The sequence below is a fragment of the Chamaea fasciata genome, unplaced genomic scaffold, assembly GCF_029207755.1.
Source record: "Chamaea fasciata isolate MVZ Bird 193981 ecotype frontalis unplaced genomic scaffold, bChaFas1.0.hap1 SCAF_7, whole genome shotgun sequence".
Taxonomy (NCBI): domain Eukaryota; kingdom Metazoa; phylum Chordata; class Aves; order Passeriformes; family Sylviidae; genus Chamaea; species Chamaea fasciata.
Window position 1 is genome coordinate 46,104,357 of NW_027094092.1, and position 23,543 is coordinate 46,127,899.

At 41.2% G+C, this 23,543-nt stretch overlaps 2 protein-coding genes across 2 annotated transcripts in view; one reads left to right on the forward strand and one right to left on the reverse strand.

Annotated features, from left to right (window-relative positions):
- Positions 1-6,135: 6,135 nt before the first annotated feature.
- PSMC1 (proteasome 26S subunit, ATPase 1) lies at positions 6,136-13,413 on the forward strand. Its single transcript, XM_066188649.1, has 11 exons — positions 6,136-6,214; positions 6,602-6,655; positions 7,483-7,579; positions 7,928-8,052; positions 8,523-8,708; positions 8,905-9,033; positions 9,195-9,291; positions 9,477-9,666; positions 10,701-10,852; positions 12,161-12,315; positions 13,089-13,413. Exons 1-11 carry the CDS (start codon positions 6,212-6,214, stop codon positions 13,221-13,223), a joined length of 1,323 nt encoding a protein of 440 aa, XP_066044746.1. The 5' UTR covers positions 6,136-6,211; the 3' UTR covers positions 13,224-13,413.
- A 1,079-nt stretch (positions 13,414-14,492) lies between these two features.
- The window catches only part of NRDE2 (NRDE-2, necessary for RNA interference, domain containing), a 30,110-nt gene continuing 21,059 nt past the window's right edge, over positions 14,493-23,543 (reverse strand). The window contains exons 11-14 of the mRNA XM_066188650.1: positions 22,320-23,248; positions 19,999-20,137; positions 17,614-17,685; positions 14,493-16,962 (exon numbers count right to left, since the gene is read on the reverse strand). Coding sequence (XP_066044747.1) covers positions 16,837-16,962; positions 17,614-17,685; positions 19,999-20,137; positions 22,320-23,248 — 1,266 coding nt within the window. The 3' untranslated portion in view covers positions 14,493-16,836. The remainder of the gene's footprint in view (positions 16,963-17,613; positions 17,686-19,998; positions 20,138-22,319; positions 23,249-23,543) is intronic.

A 23,543-nucleotide genomic window follows, 5' to 3' on the forward strand; every position in this document is an offset into this window, starting at 1 on the left:
CTAACTCAACAGATTCAATTTGCATTATTAACAATAAACATAATTACATAGATATATCAACAATACTTCCAGATAGTGCTGCAATTACAGGCTGATTGAACAGACTATGCATCATGAAATCAAAGCCACAATTACTCAACAGAGAATGTGAACATGGTGAGACACTTGTGCAGTATTAGATTACAGTGCTGCAGGAAATGACAGAGGAGCCATTACATTATAGTCAACAGATTAATGCAGAACCAGTACTTCAGGGAGGAGTAATTAAAGCCAGCATATCTTCAGTTCCAGTGGCAAGGTGGTGAAGCTAATGGCTCCTAGGTTACCTTGTTTTTCTGATGTCTCAGGCAATTACTTCCCATTCCCCTACACTGATGATAGTTCTCTCCCTTCTTTCCAATTTCCGCTCCCTTTAATACTCCAGTGCATTCAGCCCACTTACAATTTTCATTGTTAGATTCAGCCTTTCTTTCCATCCACCTCAGTGAGCTTTGGGACTGTTCCTGAATGCTTTCTGACTTCAAGACTCTCCTCGAAACTCCTGTCTTTAATGAAGGCTTTGCTGGTGTATTTGTGTGGATGTGCTCTGCCCTCTGGCCTGCCTCTGCACTGCACTGTGAGGAGAGGACCTGGAGCAGGCATAATGACTTCCCTGCAAAGCAGGAACACTTGCATCATTAGATGAGTAATTATAACAACTCTGGCCTTTCATGACAGAAAACATACGAAACATTAGCAGTTAATAAAACAATGGAGCACACAGATTTGGCAAACATTTATTACTGTCTAGGAATTTCAGACTCACAGCCTAAGTAGTAGTCAGTAAAATGTTTAGAAAGCATTTGGGTCTTGAGAAATACTGCTTTCTCTGAAAAGAAAGGAAAAGCCTCTTTCATGTTTTTCTCTTTACAAAAAAATTATTTCACTATCTCTTCATCATTTGATTGAGTCCTGCAAAGCGAATCCAACTAATTTATCTGAATGTTGATGTAATTACTGAAGAAATGTTCAGTTTGTTAAAACCGTCCTCTGCTATTAGTGTATCAATGGGTTGACTCTGAAGAGCACTGGGTGATGGTATCATTTCAACATCGCAACCATTAACCAGCCGGGTGATGAACTCTGTATTTCATTTAGATGAGAATTCCATATTTGATTGCTTCTCTTTTTCTCTTCGCCCCAAATACAGTAAGTTTCTTATCATATGGTTTTTTGTTCCAGCTTTCCTAAAGCTACCAAAAACTCTACAGAATTTGGACCAGCTAATATGTTAGACTTCACGGAAAAATTAATTTCTTATTACATTTTCCTGCCATGCAACAAGAAGTCACCATAGCAACATAATTCTGTGCTCACTGCTGAAGTACGACAGGATCTTCTCTTACCAAAATAAGAGAACCAATAAACCACACTATCTGGTATTTTGCTAACCTCTGCACAGTGAGAAAGGTATTTTCTTCTTACACTCACTTTCCATTGGGTTTAGGATTCCACTTTGCTCTTGTTCTGCTCTTACTCCTTGGAATCCTTTGGGCCAAACTTTGCCATCACTTATGGGAATGTATTTGCCACCAGGTGAATGAGGTGTCTCTGATACTTCTCACAGGAGGGGAGAAGTAGCTTCACTTCAGCTGTTGGATGGTAAGACTGAGACAGTCTCTTTCCGCTACCAGCCCTGCCTGCAAGATTATGAGGCCACCTTCACCACCAAACCACAACCCCAACTAATTTACATCTAAAGTGATAAATAAATATGTTAAAATGACAAAAAATACTTGTACTTGTAGCTCTTGGAGAAGAGCCAGCAGATAACAAGGAACAGGTTTATACAGTGCAGTGTGGAAGTTACTCTGAGTGATGACACCGGCCTCATCCACCCCGTGCATAAGCTCCGTGTTTAGAGAACAGTCGTTCCTGCTTCCGTCTGCCCAACCCTGCAGCCTTCCAGAGACCAGTACATGGTCACCCAATGGCACAGCGTCACACAACTTGTAAGGCCAAGAAAACCAAAGAAACACGTGCAGCCCTACTACTGTTTTTATACAATCTCTTTAGGTGGTTTGTGATACTTAACAGTCTCCTAAGTTACCCTTCATAGCTCTCCCTTTCTTTGGAGAGTTAAGGTTCATGTGTCCAGTAAGATATTGCCTTTCCATGTGGATGAAAAACACTTAATTCTGTTTTCACAGAAAATGTTACAGTGTACCCCAAATTTAAATAGCAACCTCTTAAACTAGTTATTGTTAAAATTAAGTGCATCAGCTACTTTTAAAGAAGGGTCTCAGCAATCTTTCATATATGACCTTGTTCTAAACAATATTGTAGTAATCAAAGCTTCAAAGCCAGTCTGTAGTTAATGCTGCCAAGACAGTTAATTTTTAGTATACCTAAATGTTCCTTTAATGTGGTTGCTGCCAAGAAATAAAATTTTACAACAGTAAACTATGCATAAATATGTTTAGGAATATAATAAATGCCAACTCAGATTGTGTAAATGGAGGACAGCATATCCAAGAACATGAAGTTAATCCAGAATTTTTTAGGCACACAGAAAATGTCATTTTCAAATTGTTTAGGAAGTAAGAGCGTACGGACTCCTCTATTTTAGCATGTACTTTCCAATGCACAGTAGAATCTGTCCACTTCGGTAATTGCTTCAATTTGAGTAGCTGAAGAGTCTCACTGGAGTTTTTGGTGCCACCAGTGGTGGGAACATGCATTGCTGTTTTAGAGGGGTAAGCTCATGGCTGCAGCCCTTACCTTCTCTGCTACAGCTGCTTGGTACTAACCACAGCCATGAAGCCGCACTAAAGATGAGCATCCTTCTGGGCTCTCCAGTGAAACGAGGAATTAGCAAGGTGCCTTCATTTTCTGTTTCCTCTCTTCCCTTGGGTGGCAGCCTGGCCATCACAAAGAAAAAAGGCAGGGTGAGAGCTCTTTGCACCTTAGGGACACAGCAGAGTCACTGCAGAGGTGTCTGAAGCTGCTGTCATCCACGCTGGGAGAAAGGCACAGAACAACAGGAAGGCATGAGGACCACAGCCCCTTACAGCTGAGAAACACAACATGTCAGGGAAGGCCAGAGAACTTATGACTGATGATTCAAGTCATGAACCATCAGGTGAATCTTTTCTAAGGGATGTCATCTTTGTGAGTACCCAATAATTCACATCAGAGGGGTTTGAGCTAACAGCCATTGATGTAGTTAGGGCTTCCACTCCCTTTTGAAAATGAACTGGCTCAAATGTCACTTTTTCAGGAAAAACAGTGGAGGTGAAGGTGACATTCCTATTTTTAAAACCATATTTGAGTCTTGGTGATGGGAGAAGGAGGAAGCAATCGTGTTGCATGATATCAGGCACTTATTTGAGCACCTTAATTTTAAATAGTCATGCCCATAGTTCCATGGATGGACAATGTAAAGTAAAAGACTTTTCCAAAAGATGAGAAGCCTTGTTCTGAGTTTGGGAGAGAATCTTTGCTGAGTTGTTTCTATGAGGAGCCCACAAGAATTAGTATTCTGCTAATAATTATCCTTCACATTGTTACTTGCCAATTAGTAGGTTTTAGAATACCTTCCACTTCTAAACTGTTTGAAAAACTTGTCAGCAGCAGAGAAGCTTAATGGTTAAATTGGTACTTTGACACATGCACACTTAAAAAAATAAATACCAATGGTCCTTAAAACCTTGCATTTTTATTCCTTTATTGAAGGTGTTGTAAGTTCAAAGCCCATTTATGAAAAGAGGGAGTCTAAATTGCAGCTTTTGAAAATGCAACCCATTATATGTAGCTGCAATAGCAAGATTAATATTTTTCTAATCTGTAGATTTATTTCATTTTATGCAAACTCAAAAAGCTCTAGGAAGCTAGACATATACTAAGAAAGACAAATTAACATCAACAGCATAAGCAATCCTAGTAATTTCCTGCATGTGCAAAGGAAAAATAAACTTCTTTGCTATTTACTAATCCCAAGCCCAATATTCCCCCAGCCCTCAGCTGCCCTCTTCCTCCTCAAAGGCCTGGGAACAGAGCTGGGGGCTTTACAATATGCCTAAAAGATCAGCAGTAAGCTTACTGCAGAATAAAGAAGAGGAGTAGAAAACACTAACTAAAAACAAAGCACAAACCCCCACCCTCATGGAAAAAGTGTTGGTACTTTTTGATATGAAGAGTTTTTTGATGCCCCTGAGGCTATATTCATCTTTAACAAACAAGGACTCTGTGTTCCTTCCTGTTACCCCTGCTCACTCCTTTGGTTTTTTTTCCTAGTAAGCATAACCCTAGAAATCAGAGGCACTTGGATCATTTTTATTGTTTATACAATATTTATTGCTTAAAGTTCCTAATTTGACATTATCTGTACTCTGCAACCAAACCAAAATTCTGGATGTGTAAAGTTAAGGCAAGAAGTCAGGTTACAGAACTGTGTTTTAATTTCACTTCCAGTTTGCCAGCACTATTCACCCCAAGAAATGAAAGCCATTAACCAGATCACCCCAAACACAGATTTCCCCTTCTGCAGTTCATGTTTTCTGCCACAGCTGTTCCACGGTATGTCTTTAAGTGAATGAGCTGGGAGACAATCTTGTCAACATCCTTTTACAGTTGCTCCCATATATAATTTTCTAATGTTTATTAATACTACAAAACCACATAGGCTGTCACAGATTTGTCCTGTCAGCTTACAAATGGAAAGTTCAGCTTTTACATTCATCCTACACCCCTACCATTTAAGCCAGTTTATGCCATAATCCTCACAGTTAAAATGTTTGCAAAGCTACACTAAAATAAGGCTTTCCAAAGAAAAAATGTGATAAAAATTCTCAATCATAACCAGAACTACAAATTACAGGTATAACTTAAAATAAATATGGGTATATCTTAGTCTAAAGAGAGGTTAAAGGGAGGAAAAATCATGTGAGGGAAAGAATATTCTAGAATCTTTACATTGTAAGGTTTAACGAAATACAGATGCAATCCTGTAAGACTGTAAACTCCAAAAAATGAATGTTATAAAAGCAAAGAATACCTGTTATATTTCATTTCAATGTCCTTAAAAGTTACAGAACAGCTGATACTGTAATAAAAAGGCAGCTGATTCATAAAACAATAAAAACAGTAGAAAAGTCAAATTAAATCCACAGTGCACAACAGTAACCCTTGTGAGCAAATGGAACAGAACCAAAGTAAATGATCAAAATCTCACACCTTTCTACACAGCTCAGCCAGTTACGTTAATGATTAATAAAGTTCCCTACTCAGACAAGAATTCTAGAGAAAGTGTGAAAGGGAAAAAAAATCAAAGCAAAGCAAAACAATCCCACATCCTACAGTCTGCTGTAAACTGAAGCCTCTTTTCACAAATGCTCTGATCTCTACACTGAAACCAGTGATGGATGTAAATATAATCTACATGCTGGGGAACTGGGTGAGAGCAGGCTGTAAGTATTTTCGGACTGTGCCCTCATCTTGACTGTAACCTTTCTGCTGATAGTGATCCTCCTTCAGCCCAAAGCAGAGGAGGATCCCCCAGAGGAGGCAGGAGCTCTGGTTCTGCCAGGCAGACCCGGAGCAGCTGCTGTGGCCCCGCACAAGGACGGCACCTCTGGTGCAAAGAAATGGTGTAAAACAGGCGTGACCCGAAAGTGGCTTTGGTCCGGCATCGGGGACCTGCTTGAGTTCAGGCTGAGCTTTCCCTTTCGGAATGTCAAAAGCAGACACTGCAAGTTTCTACCGCATTTCCCCAGGAATTTCACAGACCAGCAGAACCAGAAGTGTAGGTATAAAAGTCATGTTTTTGTGGAGGGAGGGGTTTCCTGAAAATTTTACCCATGTTCTTAAAGTGCTGCCACAAGAAAAACAATCACAGCACACACGCAAATGTTTTTATATTGACTATCTGACGCAAGAGATGGAAGGAGGAAAAAGCCCTGTGACTTTAAACACAAGGTATGAAGGTTTGCCACTCTTCCTCCGCTTCAGCTCGGCGCCCCGCACACGCACACACCCGCGGGCTCGCCGCGCCCTCGCACACAGACCGCGGGCACACGGCGCCCCCCGCCGGCCGCTGCCGGCACCGCACCTGTGCGCCTGCGGGCACCCGCGCTCGGCGCCGCCCGCTCTCTTGTCCCTCGCCGCTGCCCGTAGTGACGCGGCCGCGGCCCGTGGCGGGGCGGTCGGGCGGTTCCGGGGCGGTCGCGGCGCGATGGTGAGAGCGGCCCCGGCCCGGCCCGGCCCGGCCCGGCCCCGAGCGCGGCCTCGGGGGGAGCACAGCGCGGCCCCGCTGCGCCGCCGAACCGGGGCCCCGCGCCCCTTCGGGTTCTGCCTCCGGCGCCCGGCGTTTTGCGGAGTCACCGCCGGCTCCTCCAGGCCGCGGGCCGGGCCGGGTCGGGGGAGCGCGGGCGGTGGGGCCGGGTCGGGCCGGATACTTCTTTTTATTTTGGGACAATGATCTGGAGTATTTTAGCACTTTGTTTAGACAGGAGTAATCCAATTAGGGGATTCCTGTACGTGGAATTGCCCGTAGGCTTGTCGATTCATAAAACTGTACGTATATTTAGGTTTTCTGTTGTTTGTTTTTTTACCTTTTGCCTAGGGTCAAAGTCAGAGTGGTGGGCATGGTCCTGGTGGAAGCAAGAAGGATGACAAGGTAACCGAAACCCCAATAAATACTTACAGAATGAAATGCCGGTGTGCTGCTACAGAGCCTGGCTGCTATAGGCTTTTAAAATTTATTTTAAAAAAATTATTGTTGTATTTGGCACTACGTAAAATTATACTCTTGCTGGCTCTGATGAATGTCTTTTCTGGGTGTACATTAGAGAAAACAGGTGTTGTTTATAAACAAAAAAAAAAAGGAGCTTAAACTGAAATTTCTTGACAGTGACTTGTTTTGTAAAAAAACAAAGCTATAAGTGTGTCAGGGTTAGGAGAGCCTTCAAGCTGTCACTTAAGGAACTGTTGGCTTGAAAGTGACATCGCACAATTATCTGTAGTAGGCGTGTACTTCACCTTGTGGGACATCAGGGGCCTCCCTGGCCTCCCTTGGAGCTGAAAATACAATGTACACGACAGGCAGTGTCTAGGCTGGGAAACTGAATGTGTCTGATCTGTTGATTGAAGTGCAGTAGGAAAGTGGAGATTCCATATTTTTCTCATTGTCCTATCTATTAGTTTTGTTTGTGATTTGCTTTAGGCTTGAGCCTTGCATGTCATATAGGTACTGAAAAGTGGCAGAAGTTTAAATTAGAAAGAGAAATGTAAAATAAGCAGGAGAAGAAATTCTTGAATATTTTTAAAAAATAAGAGTCACGTTTCTTTTGGGCTTCTTGCTACAGATCATAAGGAGAAAGTTTTGTTATGAAGTCCTGCGCATTGAGCTCTTTTTTAGTCTGTGCATTTCACACCTGTGTGGGTTGTTTCATTGTTATTATCCTGATTTTTTTCTCATCTTATGGAATTCTTTTCTTGAATAAGGATAAGAAGAAGAAATATGAACCTCCAGTTCCAACCAGAGTGGGGAAAAAGAAAAAGAAGACCAAGGGACCAGATGCTGCCAGCAAACTCCCCCTGGGTAAGCATTCTGCTCCCCTGCAGAGCTGGGGCCTGTCTGCTCTTGGGGAAGTACAGAGCTCTTCTCCAGATCTGCCTCTGTGGAGGTCACTGACACTATGCCAAATGTGATTTTGTTTCTAATTAACGAGAGGCAGCCTATGAATTCCCAGGTAAGAGAGAGAGAAATAAAACTGAGGAGAAATGCAGGGGAAACATTAAATCTGTTTTTTGCCTGGACTTACTGTGGGACATGTGAGGTAGAAATTACAGTCAGGAAAATAAAGCAGGATTTCTAGTAGTGAATTACTGGTTAGTTGGTAACACGTCCAACTTGTTCTAAAATACTGTGATTCTGCTTTGGTTACAGTGACTCCTCACACACAGTGCAGACTCAAGTTGTTGAAATTGGAGAGAATTAAAGATTATCTCTTAATGGAGGAAGAATTTATCAGAAATCAAGAACAGATGAAACCTTTGGAAGAAAAACAAGAGGTGAGGCTTGAGTCAGCTGTTATTTCTAATGTTACAGTAAATGCTCGTAGTTAATGTGAACTACTTCGTACCAAAGCAATGGAACTAAAGTACCACCGGTGTGCAAGTTGATACAAACATACCAGTTTTATCACAATTTCTAATTAATTGGCTAAACTGTTTTAGGCCAAGCAGGGATCAATACGGATGAAGCCATGGGAGTTGTTTGTTAGTGCTCTGTCAAAGTGCAGCTCACAGATGTCCATCAACAGAGAAAGAAGATTCTAGTAATTCACATCCACATAAATGGTGTCCGTAGGGTAGGACTGAACTAACAGTGGATTTTGTTACTGACCTCTGTCTTTTTGGGGCAGTAGAACAATGGGAAAGACTGGTTCTGCTATGTTCTGTCTCAGTTGTTGAGCCAGTGTTGTGCAAGAATGGTTTTGCCTGTGTTGTTCAATTGTTTCTTGGATTCTTTTTGACAACAGGAAGAAAGGTCCAAGGTGGATGATCTGAGGGGAACACCGATGTCTGTGGGTACCTTGGAGGAGATCATTGATGACAACCACGCTATTGTGTCCACATCAGTGGGGTCAGAGCACTATGTCAGTATTCTGTCTTTTGTGGACAAGGACCTGCTAGAGCCAGGCTGCTCTGTTTTGCTAAATCATAAGGTGAGTTGTTTTTTATAAAATCAAGTTTCTTACAAGTTCTTGTACTGTTTTTAACTGGCCTTTTTTTTTCTGAAGACCCCAGGAGAGAGAATGCTGTTTATTTCACACACCTAAATAAGTGGGCATAGGGATTAGACTTCAGCTTGTATTAAAAATGCTGTTTGCCTTCCTTGACAACTCTTAATTCTTGAATTAGGTTCATGCTGTGATAGGAGTCCTGATGGATGACACAGACCCTTTAGTGACTGTGATGAAAGTAGAAAAAGCTCCTCAAGAAACGTACGCTGACATTGGAGGCCTTGACAACCAAATTCAAGAAATCAAGGTATTCAGTTGTACTCATTTACAGTTAAGGCAGCAATGTAACTGTTGTGCTAGGAGCTGAGAAGGGGAACAGCAGGACTGGCTGCTGTTCCTGTAGTGCTGTCCTTTATCCTTCTGTATCCTCAGTGTTATAAAAACGTGTTTGTGTTTCTTGTGCTTCAGGAGTCTGTGGAGCTTCCTCTCACCCACCCTGAATATTATGAAGAGATGGGTATAAAGCCGCCCAAAGGAGTCATTCTGTATGGCCCACCTGGCACAGGTATTTTACAGCTCAGTAACACCTGTGCTGAGATAACACAAGTAAAGTAATTCACACTTGGTTAGTATTTAAAGCATTGCCAAGTCTGTCAGAAATTTCATACAACTGTTTTGTTAGGGTACTTCTTTCTTTCTCTTTCCCTTCTCTGCAGACTAATTACAGTATTTCTTTCCGACTAAAAACAGGCAAAACTTTACTGGCCAAAGCAGTGGCAAACCAAACGTCAGCGACCTTCCTGAGAGTGGTTGGCTCGGAGCTGATCCAGAAGTACCTGGGCGATGGGCCAAAGCTGGTGCGCGAGCTGTTCCGCGTGGCCGAGGAGCACGCCCCCTCCATCGTCTTCATCGACGAGATCGATGCCATCGGCACAAAGAGGTGCAGTAGCTGAGCTCCACCGCACACACAGCCATTGCCTGGAGTAACAAAAGCTTTACTGGAAACACTTCTTTTGCAGCTATACTGAGACTCCGTTTGCATAAGTTGTTTTGATGTAATGTAAGCATTTGTAACAAGTTAACACTTCAAATAACTTCTGTGGAAACACAATATATCACACCTTTTCATACTAGATGGATGTGACCAGAGAGAACCTTTGTTCTCTTGCTGCATGGCAGCATCTCTTGGAGAGTGTCAAAACCAGAAGGAGACACTGTGTATATGGGATCCTCTAACTGCAAGTCCGTATCCAGTAATTGGCTTTAGTGATCCAAGGGTAAAGCAGAATATTTGATATAGAATATATCCATTGGTTGTTTGCCTCTCGAGTAGGTGGCTAAATACTTCTGCTCTGAGAGTATTTTACAGAAGGTTACATAGTTTATGTCATGGAGAAGCATTGCCTGTGCCACACTAAACTGTTGTTCAGCCCATATCCAAACTGTTTTACTTTGAAAATTCTGTAGGTTTGTTGGAACTGTCCAATGCAAATAGTCTTTAAAGTAGTCAGTGTTTTTTAAATAAATAAAAAGGTGCTCATACATGTTTATTACATGGCCACCAGCCCAAGGTGCCACGAGAATTTTTAAAGCTCTGTCTCATCCCAAAGTGTCAGCTGCTGCCTTATGTATGGATGTATGTGCTTTTAAGATTTTTTTCCCTCTTTTTTGTTGATTCTGTATGGTGGGAAGATAATTCCAAATATATAACAAACATGGAAAAAAACCAGATTTCCTTCACATGATGGCTGTTACATTCCCCAGCTACAAGAATAGTTCAGTGTCTCTTTACTTACGTAGATATCACAACATGATTCTGAAAACCTATGTTTTGTTTATATGGATAAACATTACATTTTTTATTTAAATCCCTTAGGGATGTTTACTAACAAAATACCCCTCTCCCCCTTTTGTTGATACCTCTGTGGTGGTTACTTGGTGCTTTTTCTGACTGTGCTTTTTTTTTTCTTAAAGGTATGACTCAAATTCAGGGGGTGAGAGAGAGATCCAGCGCACAATGTTGGAGCTGCTGAACCAGCTGGATGGGTTTGACTCCCGGGGGGATGTTAAAGTTATCATGGCTACAAACAGAATAGAAACACTGGACCCAGCTTTAATTAGACCAGGTAAGGGACTTCCCAGCTGTTTATGCTTAAGCCACTTGTGAAAGGACTTGTCATAACTTGACAAACACAGGTTGATAAAAAGACTGCAAGTTTGTTCTTATTCACCGTCTCATCTATGCTGGCGCATCTGTTGAAATTAGAACCCATTCACAAGCTTCTAAATAGGAGAAAATTCTTTGGAAGAGAAGAAATGTGTTAATTCCTTTACCATATACATAATCAGTTTGAATATTCTTCCTATTAAGATGGCACAACCGTTTTGAGTAATTGTTAAGCAAGCTGTGTGCAGCAGCAGCACAGCTGCAGCAGCTGGGGAAGGCAGGGCAGCACCACCTGTGTTGTGGTGGTGAGAGCCTAGGCCTCACCACAGACAGCCTGGATCCTGGTGCAAGGAAGGCAGGCTGCTCCTTACTGATTTGGCACACTCCTGCCATTTGCGGGATGAGTGAGGGAGTTGAGCTTGAGCAGGCACAGGTAGTATTCTTAAATGGTCACTAAAACTGTATCAAAGCATAGTATGTCTGTGGTGCCTGTTATATTGGAAGGTAGAAAACAACACAGAGCTCAAAAGAATAAGCTGAAATACCTCCACAGTACGAAGTCGCTGAGGTATGTGTTTGGTCTGGTTTTGTCATCATTTAGCTTTAGACCCTTCAGCTCAAACCCAGGGCTGTTAGAGTACAGAGAAGATAATACTATGCCAGAACTGATAGATAGTCTGACCTTGCTTTCTACTCCAAGATATGATTCATTGTGGCAGGAAGACTCATGGAACTGATTAGGTTGGAAAGAACCTTTCAGGTCATTGAGTCCAACCTTTAAGCTAACATGGCTAAGTCCATCACTAAGCCACATCCCCAAGTGCCACTTAGACATCTCTTTTGAGCACTTACAGGGATGGTGACTTCACTACTTCCCTGGGCAACCTGTTCCAATACTTGACAACCCTTTCCATGAAGGAATTTTTCCTAATATCCAATCTAAACCTCCCCATGTGATCTTCAGGCCATTTTCTCTCGACCCTTTAGCTGGGTGAAGAGACCAACCCCCACCTGGCTACAACATCCTTTCAGACAGTTGTATTGGGTGATAAGGTCATCCCTGAGTCTCCTTTTCTCCAGACTAAACACCCCCAGATATTTTTTCAGGTGTTCCTCAGAGGACTTGTGCTCCGGAGCCTTCACCAGTTCCATTGCCCCTCTCTGGACAGCTTAAGAGTCACTGTCAGTCAAACCCTTCAGGCGTTCTTCCTGCTGTTTCCAACAGCTGCATGCAAAAACCCTAAGGCTGAACTTTTCTTCTGTACAGGACGTATTGATAGGAAAATAGAGTTCCCTCTACCTGATGAGAAGACAAAGAAGCGAATCTTTCAGATTCACACAAGCAGGATGACGCTGGCAGATGATGTGACTTTGGATGAGCTGATTATGGCCAAAGATGATCTCAGTGGTGCAGATATTAAGGTCAGTGCACATCACCATCGTTTATACTTCAAAACAAAAATCAAATCTCATTTTTGCTGCATCCAAAACCATTGTCATTTGAACTGTTCACCAATTTTCTGTGCTTACATCACTGAGGGACAGTGGGATGGCTTTAAAATACCTTTTATGAGTGCCAGGTACTCTGCTTTACAAATGGAAAATTATCAAAATCATAATTGTGAGGTTGGTTGTGTTGGTAAGAGTATGTACCTGTGTTACCTGAATATGAAATTTTAAAGTAGCAAAGTAGAAACTAAAAGGAGAATGTGGAATCTTGTGCAAGGTATCTTAAACATTACTTAAGATAGTACAGGATATGTAGCACTTTTAGAGACTACGTTGCAAGGCAAATAAAAATGCAACTGTATATTAAGAAGCTTCAGCCATTTGGTCTGCTTTTTTAGAGCAGATAGAGCCGTTGCTACAGTTACCACACTCATGAGCTTAAACCAACATGACACAACTGTCACCTCCCTGCAGAAGGATGACACAGCTGGATGTGACTGTCCTTGCTGCCTTCCTGTCAGCCAAGTGTAACTCTTCACTGCTTCTGTCCTTTTGGACACACTCATCTGGCTTTATCCAGCCTGCTTCAGTGCTACAGAACACTGTCAAACTTAAGAATGCAGATTTTGTTAACACTCCTCACTTCTGCAGTTACTGGAGCAGTAGGAAGATGCAGCTGCCTGTGAGGGTGTGTTTTGAAGGGGTTGCACAGAAAGTGTAACTATTCTTGCTTCCTTGTGTTGCAGGCAATTTGTACAGAAGCTGGATTGATGGCTTTGAGGGAACGGAGAATGAAAGTAACAAATGAAGATTTCAAAAAGTCTAAAGAGAATGTTCTCTATAAAAAGCAAGAGGGAACTCCTGAGGGATTGTATCTTTAAGTCATCTCTCTCTTTGGGATCTATACAGAACTTTCTGTGTTGATGAGAGTCTTGTGTAAAACCACACAGCTACTTTGCATTCATGAGCAGGTTAAAAGCTGGTGGGTCATGGGTTTTCAGTCAGTGTAACTCTTCACTTCCCAATAAAACAGTTCAAATAAATGTTTTGGTGGCAAAGCCCTGCTATTAACATGGAACTGTCTGTTGCATTCTCTGACTTTCACGAAAAAGTGCTGGTGACCCAAGTGTTTGTCTCAGTGACCCACACCACCTGGGCAGGCAGTAATGCAGGTGCCCTGCTCTTAGTCCTCCTTAGGGTTGGCAGCCTCTTACAACTGCTCTAGCATTGCTGTTGGTCTTGATTACCTTCTTAAATCTTTTTTTAGGGGCCAACTAGGACAAGTCTCATTTTTGAGTAACCTCAGTGTCATCAGTCATTTATACATGAAAATCAGTGACAAGTATGCAACCCTGAGTAACACTGAAATATATGGAAAGGTACCCAGCTCTAGGACTTGCACCTTTTAAGAGCAAGATAGAAGTAGTAGCTCATTAGTAATCTTACCTTAAACATCTCAACCTGTTTGGATAGGGTACTTGTAAGATTAGTTTATGAATTTGTGTTTCCCAAAAGGCTTCCAGTTCATTAGATAAACATCCAAGCTAGAGAATGTCTCTGAAAAAAACCAACACAGCAGAAGAGGATCGAGGGCCCCATGCTGCCCGTAGCAGGATGTGCACACACATAAGGCACAGTGCTAGAGGTGCAGGGTCTAGCATACAGCAGATGTGCACAGAGAAATTTTGACTACATGTCCCATGCTTGGTGTTCTACAGCAGAACTGAATTCTTCCCCTCTACACAATTCTGTTGCCTACAGCTCCGTTCCCGTGGGGGCTAGGTGTCTATTGGCTCAGTTGTGGCCATGCATATACTACTCACAAAGTATCCTGTGTAGTGCACTTCTGTGAAGGGCTTCTTAGAATTTCTAAGTAATTAATTTCCAAATGTTGCACATGTGATCTGTAAGGTTTTTAAAAAAGTTCCACATGCAGACTAGTTATGCAATGTACAGTCTTTGTTCTGGGAACTTTCTGTGGGAGCAAACGTGGGCCAGTAACAGATGGTGAAGAGTGACACCCAGAGCAATGCCTTTGCTCGCTGCCAGTGCTCCAACAACAATGGCAGCAGCAGGGCCAAGAGATTTTATTCTTCTATGTAAAAAGTATGTGGCTCATTGTTAAAAATGAACCCTACAGATGAATGGAGTCCTTTATTTAATCTGAATGACAGAAATCCTGAAATAGAATTGTTTTTCATCTGAAGCTTGGAAAACAAGTTTTATTACCCATTCTTACAAACCTTAGGAGATCTGGCTCCTTGGAAAGGTCACAAAAAGCTTGGGATTTTTTAGCACTTTCTAATCACGGCAGTTGATCTCACTGTTGCTTGAGGGGCTGAAGAGCTTTATGACACGTGTGGCAAGCAAGGCACTTTTTATTTGGGACGTGGCTGTTACTGCTGGCTCAAAGCAACAGCCACGAAGAGATCTCCCTGAAGAACAGCTGCATTGCATTAAATGAACCCAAGGACTCTGTTCTAGTACCCTGTCTGCCACCACAGGAACTGAAAAACACACGTTTGAAAATTCAGTCCTTAGCTTTTGCAGCAGAATTTAACTGCTGCCACTTTTGCCCAAGTTTTTGACCTTGACAATCAAGACAAAAGTTGCAAATACCAGGAGAAAGTGAACAGCAAGTATATTCCGCACAGGACAGGAAAGCTACTGGGTCTGAATTAAAAGGCAGGACTTACTCCAGGAAGCCTCTGACCATCAAAAGGAAGGAAGCAGCCCAAGTGCTGCTTTGGGAGAAACTGCAAAGGGAAAGACTTGGGATAGGATGCATGGAAGAACAGAAAAGTGACGGATCCAGAAGTCATTGCTGCCATCACTGGAAGTTTTCAAATGTGACTGCAGAGAGAGCTTTAATCTCATCTAGGTTCCCTGTCCCAGAAAAGGCTGGGGTCTTTCAAGGTCCCTCTCAACCTGGGTTCCTCTGTGACTCTTAAGCAGGAGCACAATCAAGCTTCTCCCCTCCCCGTGGCCCTTTCAGGGCTTTAGAAGAAATGGCATTCTGCTGTGCTGGGAAAGCATTAACAAACAGACATAATTTGTCATGCTACTGTTCAGGGTACAGAGTAACTTCTACCTCCAATTCAGGAGCTCTGTCATTTTTGTAGAAAGTAAAGATTTCAAAAATAAACTATATTTTTCACAAAGACTAATCAATTACAGCAAAACCAGCATCATTTGCAACTACATCAATATTATAAGGCTCTTCAAAAGTGCTGTAATGCCATTTATACATATTCCCTGCAATATTTAAAATCATTTTAGAAAGGAATAAATGAAATGCAGCCTGAACTAAAGTGTGTTCTATCTATCTTGTATTGTGGTGGCAAACCTGAGCCAGAATTTGTACATCTTGGTCCAGACATAGTTTCATGTGTAATAGAATCTCACCAGCTGGATGATCCCAATTGCTTTAGTGCTACTAGTGACAATTAGTTTTCTCATGAAAAATGTCTGAAGCAGTTTTGGGTATTCAGGGGCTGCAGGTATACTTGTTTCAGATGAAAACCCAGTTTCTGAGTCCTTCGGTCTCAAGAGTAGGGATGCTAAACCATCCTTTCCATGTTTCAGCATGTTCTGTTTTACAAAATAAATATATAACATACCTGTATCTTTAAATTGTTACCATATTTCATATTACTTCTCTAGGAGCTTGCTAAGTTTCCTGGAATATAAGCTACTTTTTAAATAATCATAGAAGACTGTGCCTTCTTGATGGCAAGCAAATACAGATCAAACCTCTAGTCTTAAAACAATTGCCTGGATTCGAGTCAAAGCAAGTAATCAATTACAAAAATATGCTTAGTAGTGAGCTGCTTAGAGATGCATTATGAACATGTTTTCATTTTTAATACACTCAGAGTTCTATTAAATTAATAAATAAAAAACAAGTTGCTTTTGAATTTTCAAATATTCAGGTATATTTTTCAGAAATATTTATCTGTCAAAGCATACCAAAATAGGTGCCTGCTCAAACAAAAATTTTGCTTTTACTCACAGTATACGTACAGATGTAATGGCGGTTTGACTTGGCAGTTACATACACACAGGCATACCACGCTGAAGGGAATTACTGAAGTCTGCCAACTGGAGGACAGTGGAGCATCCATTTGGCAGATGTTTATTTCCTGTGCTGCTCACCAAGCCATAGTTGGCATGTACTGAACCTCTACTGAACCCTAGGGAATGTAATTTCAAACAATAGAATAAGAAATGCAGGCAACTTCCAACAGGAGGCTATTTAAAGAGGGTTTCCTTCTGTGGGTGCCAGCAATACTTCAGAGAAATGGATCCATTATTGTGGGCATAAAGCAGTTCTTGATTCCAGAATACTTGCAGGTAGTAGAACTCCATTTTGATAGGAATTTATAGAAAAGGTTTAACAACAGCAACAAAATATCAAGTACATAGTACCCAAATCCCAACAGAGTTCCTGTATGAAAAGAGATGGATCTAATTGTTGGCTTTGTCAGTCTTCTTTTAAATCTCCAGTAGTAGGTCCAGCTCTTCCATAGGTACCCGCACTCTCAATTCCTTTTCAGTCATGAGATCGAGTGTCTCTTGCAGATCATCAGGGAAATACTCTATTGCATCCATATAGAGCACCTGGAAAGAACAAGAACATTCTCTGTGCTACTTTTCTAGCAAGAAACACAGTATAAAGGAAGTAGACAGCAACAACTCTGTAGCAAGAACATAAGAAGTATCTATTCTTTTAAGTAATACAAACAGAATCAGTACTCCTACAGTGACAGCCAAGTAAATGTTTAATCAAATCTTTTCCAACTCTTACTGAGTAACTTTATCCAAAAAGATAAAATGGAGGTCAAGAGGCACTGGAGCATTTGCAGCATATACAGACACTACCTGAGGAGTTGCAGGTTCTTCTCAGTAATTTCTATATATTATTCCATAAATAAATTTTCATGTAGCTGTGTATTTCTGATACATGAAAAAATGATACATGCTCATGATAAAAGTCTGCAAGACTCAAATCATTTCTAGAACACACAAGATTTCTTACTGCTGTGCCTCAATGCAACACCTTTCTGTCCTGAAACATAAACAGCATTGACTATTGACCATGTTTCCATTGAAGATGCATCTCTTATTTGCAGAAAATCCTAACATTACTTCCTCAGAAACCTCTCATTTGCATAAAGCTCATTACAACTACTAAGGATTAACTTTTTTTTCCAAATACAGAACTTCAAAGATTAAAGTATGATGACAAGTTCACCTGTTTTCTGTGCTTACCTTTGCCCAAGGACAGTTTTGAAGGGCTTTATAAAACAATCCTTTACTTTTTTCTTTTTTTCCTAGTGAAGCCTGTGTGATAAAAAAACATTCATACTTCAGTGCTGTAATAGCTGAAATACTCAACAATTACTTCTGAGGCAAAGAAATGATTGCTGAAAAGCTCAATGTTCTTCTGCTGAGAAATCCTTTTTATTACACATTGTGGTAGCTATGTAATTTGTCAGGTTACACTCTTCCAATGTCTTTAAGGAGTTTCAGGACTTCACTTGTAATACAAGTAAGAGAACAAGGACTCTTGGCTATTCAAAGGAACCTGGACAGACCAAGAGCAGAATATGATGCTTTGGCCACTCTTGATTTTGTATCAGCTGCAAACTTGCTGATGGTACAGACTCTCCTCATGCAGATCATTAGTGAAGATGTCAAAGGGCACTGGTCCCAGTATCAATCCCTGGGATGCAGCACCAGTGGCTGGCCTGCAGCAGTTCATGCTGCTGGCTACAAGCCTTTGAGCCTGGCAGTCCAGCCCAGATCCCTGTCCACTGACCTAACCCATGTTTCACCAGCAAAGAGAAAACAGAGCAATCTACACAACTTAGGTAACACTGAACAATCACAATTTCTTCTATAACTATAGCTGAAAGTTTCTAATTTATTTTGCTTCTCTAAATAGTGTTATTCCAAGCTATCACTGTAACAGTATTTTCCTCTATCTTACTAGCATCTAGTAAATACTCTTTGTTGTTCTTGTGAAAAAAGTATCTTCCATGAATGAAGCACTAGTGATAAAATACATAATAATTTAGCATTTCTGCATACTGGGGTGTCATTATTAGTTTGTAAAGAAAAACAGTAATTCAGCTGTACATTCCTATGTACAAAGCTGTATAAAATATTTACAAGTGTGTATTTGTGTAGAAATGATCACAATTAACAGTTCCACACAAGGAATCTTCTAAAACACAAAACAAGATCTCTCCTTCCCCTGCCTCCTCTCTAATTCAGAGCCTTCTGACTGCTGATCCCGCTCTAACTTATTTAATACCAGGGGACCTGAACAGAAGAGTAACACTGGGGAGTGAAAGTTATTACTCTTGAGCGTTTTTATCTTCCATTTGTACTTTGGAGAAGCGAGGAAACCAAGATGGCAAAGCTGACTATATGAAGTTGATGCTTTTTAGCATTACACCGCAATGCCAGTTAATATAACTTTTATATGCAGCTTTTTAGATTCAAAAGACTGTCAAAATGAAGGCAAGATATAGAAGCTATAGCTGTTTTGCCTACCATGCAGTTATTTTGCATATGAACTGCACCTCAAGTGTTGAGGGAGCTGGCAGATACCACTGAGAGGTCACTCTTGACAATCTCTGATTGATCACAGCAACTGGGAGAAGGATCCAAAGACTGAAGAAAGCAAACCATCACTCCTGCTTTCAAGAAGGGGAAGAAGACATACCCAGTGACCTACTGGTAAGCCTCACCTTGTACCTTGGGAAGGTGACAGAGCAGCTAACCCTGGAAACCATTTCCAGGCACGTGAGTGAAAAGAAAATCAGCAGCAGACAGTGTGAATTCACTAAAAGTGATGACTGACTGACTCAATAAACTGCCACGATGAAATGACTGGCCTGGTGGGTAAGGGGGGAGCAGTGGACATTGTCTATCTGGATTTCAGTAAGGCCTTTGATACTGTCTCCTGTAAGAGCCTCCTAAATAAGCAGTTGACAAAAGAATTGGATGCACAGACAGTGAGAAAACTGTCTCAAAGTCTGGGCCCAGAGGGCGGTGATCTGTGGAACAAGGCTAGTTACAGGTCAGTGACTAGCAATACCCCTGGGGACACTATTGGGACCAATCTCATTTAACACCTTTATTAATTATGTGGCTAATGGTGCAGTGTACACCCTCAGCAAGCCTGCAGACCACACAAAACTGAGAGGAGAGGCTGATAGAGCCGAGGGTCATGTTGCCATCCAGAGGGATCACAATGGGATGAAGAAATCATCTGATACGAACCTCGAAGTTCATAAGAAGTGCAAATTCCTGCACCAGTATATGCTGGGGTCTACTCCACTGGAAAGCAGCTTGACATCTTGTATCTTATGACAAACTTTTTGTCTATGTAAGGTGACAGACACAATGTCTGCATCTGTATTAGGACTATAGTGTCAGAAGCTATTACTCCTAATCCATGTGAATTAGCATTTCCTTAGTGTTCCCAACAACAAGGAGCAGTACAAGTCAAATATATCACCTTGCAAATCACAGAGGCATGAAAGCATTTAGTATTCATTTTTCTAAGCAGTATTCCAGCTGTGTTTATGAGAGTTCCAAATACAGTAAAACAAAATAAAAAAAACCTGCTACTCATCTTCTTACCATAAAGTTCAAATACATTCTCCATAGCAGTGGACAATGGGTACCACTTTCACTCTGAACTGCATGTTCAAATAGAGCTACAATCCGATTTGTTAATCCAGTTTCAGGAATAGTACAATGTATTTCACCAACATCTGCCCTGAAACACAGAGGAGAGAAGAAACAACAGCGCTTTAAACCCAAGCCAAGGGACCACATCTGGGTAAGAAAGGGTAAAGAACAATGCACTGTCTCTGTTTACAGCACCGTATATAGCCAGGTTTTTGTAATTCATCCTATAAACCAGATTTTAGCACTTGCTAATGTAATCAACACATTTCTAAATTGGAAAATTAGGAAAAAAGTTAGTTTTGTGAAAATTCATCTACCAAGTTCAAAAATCATTTCTCTTTGAACATGATAATCCGCTATCATATGATCTTAAAACATCAGAGCCTACCTTCAAGATTATTTATCATTCTAAGCTTGGAAGAGCAGCTTAAAAGAAATTGAAGTCTGGATCAGCACATCTTCTGGTGCCTAGGCAAGTTTGTTCAAATTTACCCCTCACTTTTGTAAGGCCATATGTTAGTCTTTGATCAAGGTCAAAATTACAACTCTGGATTTCAACCACCATTACAACAGTAATTTTCACCCAGAGATTCGAATCCCCTAAGTTCCAGGCAGAACACAAAAGCAGGTATGTAGTTTTCACCAAAGCACTGATTTCCTTCAACAGCTGATACAGACTGGCTTACTTTTGATGCTTGAGCTTGAAGAAACAGACTGGAGCACTGATGATGGCAGCATCACTTGTCTGTGCATGTTCTCTTAGCCTGCCAGCTTGTTCCACTCACCATTAACACTTGGCTCCTAACCTCTGTCTTTCTTTCATATGTCTTTGAAGTAATTTTCCCTCTCATCTTAACCTTTGTCATGAGGGAAAATTCTGTAACCTACCCTGCATGGAGTCCAACATTTGAAGCCTTGTACCTAATAGCAACTTAAAAACGTTCCTGTTTTACCCTTTGAGTTCATTTTTTCATCTGAATGCCATGCACTTAGGCAGAAATACAAACCAGAATATCAAATAGTCGGACACAGCACAGACATTTTCTTATTTTGTCACAACATCACAAAACATTAGTTTTATGCATGACTGACAGGCCACTTATCTCCCTGCTGCAGTAGTTCAGCTCTGCTCTTGCAACACCCAACTTGTCCCCTATAAAGATAATCTATAGGAAAGGCTTTGGTAGCAGTGAACAACCTGGAAAGGAACTCAATGTCACAGAGAAAATAATTCTGAAATTTTCAGTTCCAAGTAACAATAATGAACACCTATCATAGTGTTAATCTGAAATTAACAGTAAATCAAATTACAATCCTCCTTTACATTTGGTGGCCACAGAATTCTTATAACAATTCAGGATGACACAGACTAACAGCTCAGGAACGTCACTACCATGTCTGAATGCTTGTTGCCAGTCTGCAGCAATCAAAGAAGCGGATGCACCATCATTTCAAAGTATACTGGCAATTATGTAACTTCACCAAGTATGAATATTGTGAGCTTACAGCTCTGTAAAACTTCCAGGTAACTGTTTCCTAGAAATCTGTTGCCATGTACAGACACAAACAACCAATCTGTTGTCAGTGGAGATCTGTAGGTAGCAGAGGTAGATAGGTAGCTCCAAACAAGAAGAAGACAACAGTTAAGAGACTAAGCTCTAAGAATGAACACATACCTTGTTCCCCGTATCTCCTACCCTTTCCTCCTTTGTCAGGAGCAAAAAATCTGAGCCCACACTGCTGTGAATTCATGGAATTTCCAGCCTCTTCTACCTAGTAACAGCCCCATACAAAAACTGAACTCTCAAGGACTCACTATGGAAACAGATCTTCCACAACTGTATTCTGTGATTCAGGAGTAAAGTAGGGCAGCCAGCTCAGGCAGAAACTGCAGCATAGCTCTGTATTATGCTCTTTATTGCTGTAATACGAAAATGCAGCAGTTTCCAAGTTCACAGTGTCTATCTTGGCCATCTAAGCAGGCTTAGTTATTTAAAAATTCCTTAAAGAAATGTGTATCATCCTGATGCTAGTAGCAAGCAAACAAATTCAAACACAATCTGGCTCAGTAGAAAGGACATAAGGCTATCACCCAGGGCTTTTATTCTGTTCAAGATTTTGCCACTGACTCCCTGTTCAGCCTTGAACAAAAAGCCTCCAGCTACAGCCTCTTCATTTGCAAAATGAGAACTGTGATAGCATTTTCTCTCCTCTGTTGAGTGATTAGACAGATTCAAACAGCATAATTGTAAGGAGCTGCAAGGTGTTACCTCTGGACCTTCTCTGTGAGTTTTTTTCTCATCTGCTCTGCTTGGATTGCAAACAGCCATGGCTCTAAAGAGTTAGTAGACCTTGTGACACTATCAAAAAATCTTCGTGCTTTGCTGGCACTGTGAGACTTCCTCTGGATGTGGATGTATGACCTCCAAAGAGATTGGTTGCTAGGATACCGTTTCAGAGCCTCCGTTAGTGCCTCTCGCAGGGGATTCAAAGGATAAACACTAATTTTCATGTGGAATCTCAGTAGGTTTGTGTGCAGCAGTGTGACAGCTTCAAGAGCAGTGGGAAAATTTAGAATGCCAAAATTCTCTCCAGTATTTTCACATTTCTGTGAACCAGAAACTTCAAGTTTTTCTGAAGCCTGTGTATATATTAATACTGCAGCATCAATCCCAACAGTCAAATACTGGAACAGTGCATAACAACCAACCAGGTTAACCAGCTGATCAGTATCCTTGACCTGATCCTGATCAGAAACTGGTGTTTTACTTAAATAATCTTGCAGTGCATGCTCATATGCTTTACGAGCTTTCAAGACATTCATGGGTAACACCTGCCCACCATAGGGCACATATGGTCCATTTTCAGTCAATTTGGTCAATACATGAACAGCACGTGACATAACAGCTCCTTCTGTACTTTCTAGCAGTTCCACTTCCAGCTGAGCATAAAGCAGGCTGAGGCTGCAGAGCTGGGCACTCTTCAATCCTCCTGTCCCTGCTGTGCAAAGAGCTGTGTCAAACACCTTCCTGGAATCATCTGTGTTACCAAGCAGCCATTCTAGGTAGGCATAGAGCTTCCAGAGAGAAAGGTTGTTTCGGTTGTCAGGAGCTTTAAGGAAATTCTTGGCCAATTTTTTACTTTTTCGCCCTTGTGCTTTTAGCTTCTTTTTCTTTTTTGCTTGCAGACACTGAATTACCTGCAGGGAAAAATAAACAGAGAATATTTTGAGAGGGATGGAAGCAGAAAGAAGAAAAGAAACACCTCACAGCAGTTTTCTATAATAGAATCATAAAATTATATATTATCATATAATAACATTTATGCAAAAATTCAAAAAATAGCTTGCTACAGGTATGCCCTCTCTAACATATACTGAAGAAAAGGAGCGTTTGGTTTTCTTTTTTCCCCCTTGTGCAATCTTAACTGGCATTTCCTGATTTGAAAACTTAGTCCTGCGAGACAACTTTCATCACGATTTTTCCAAATTCAAT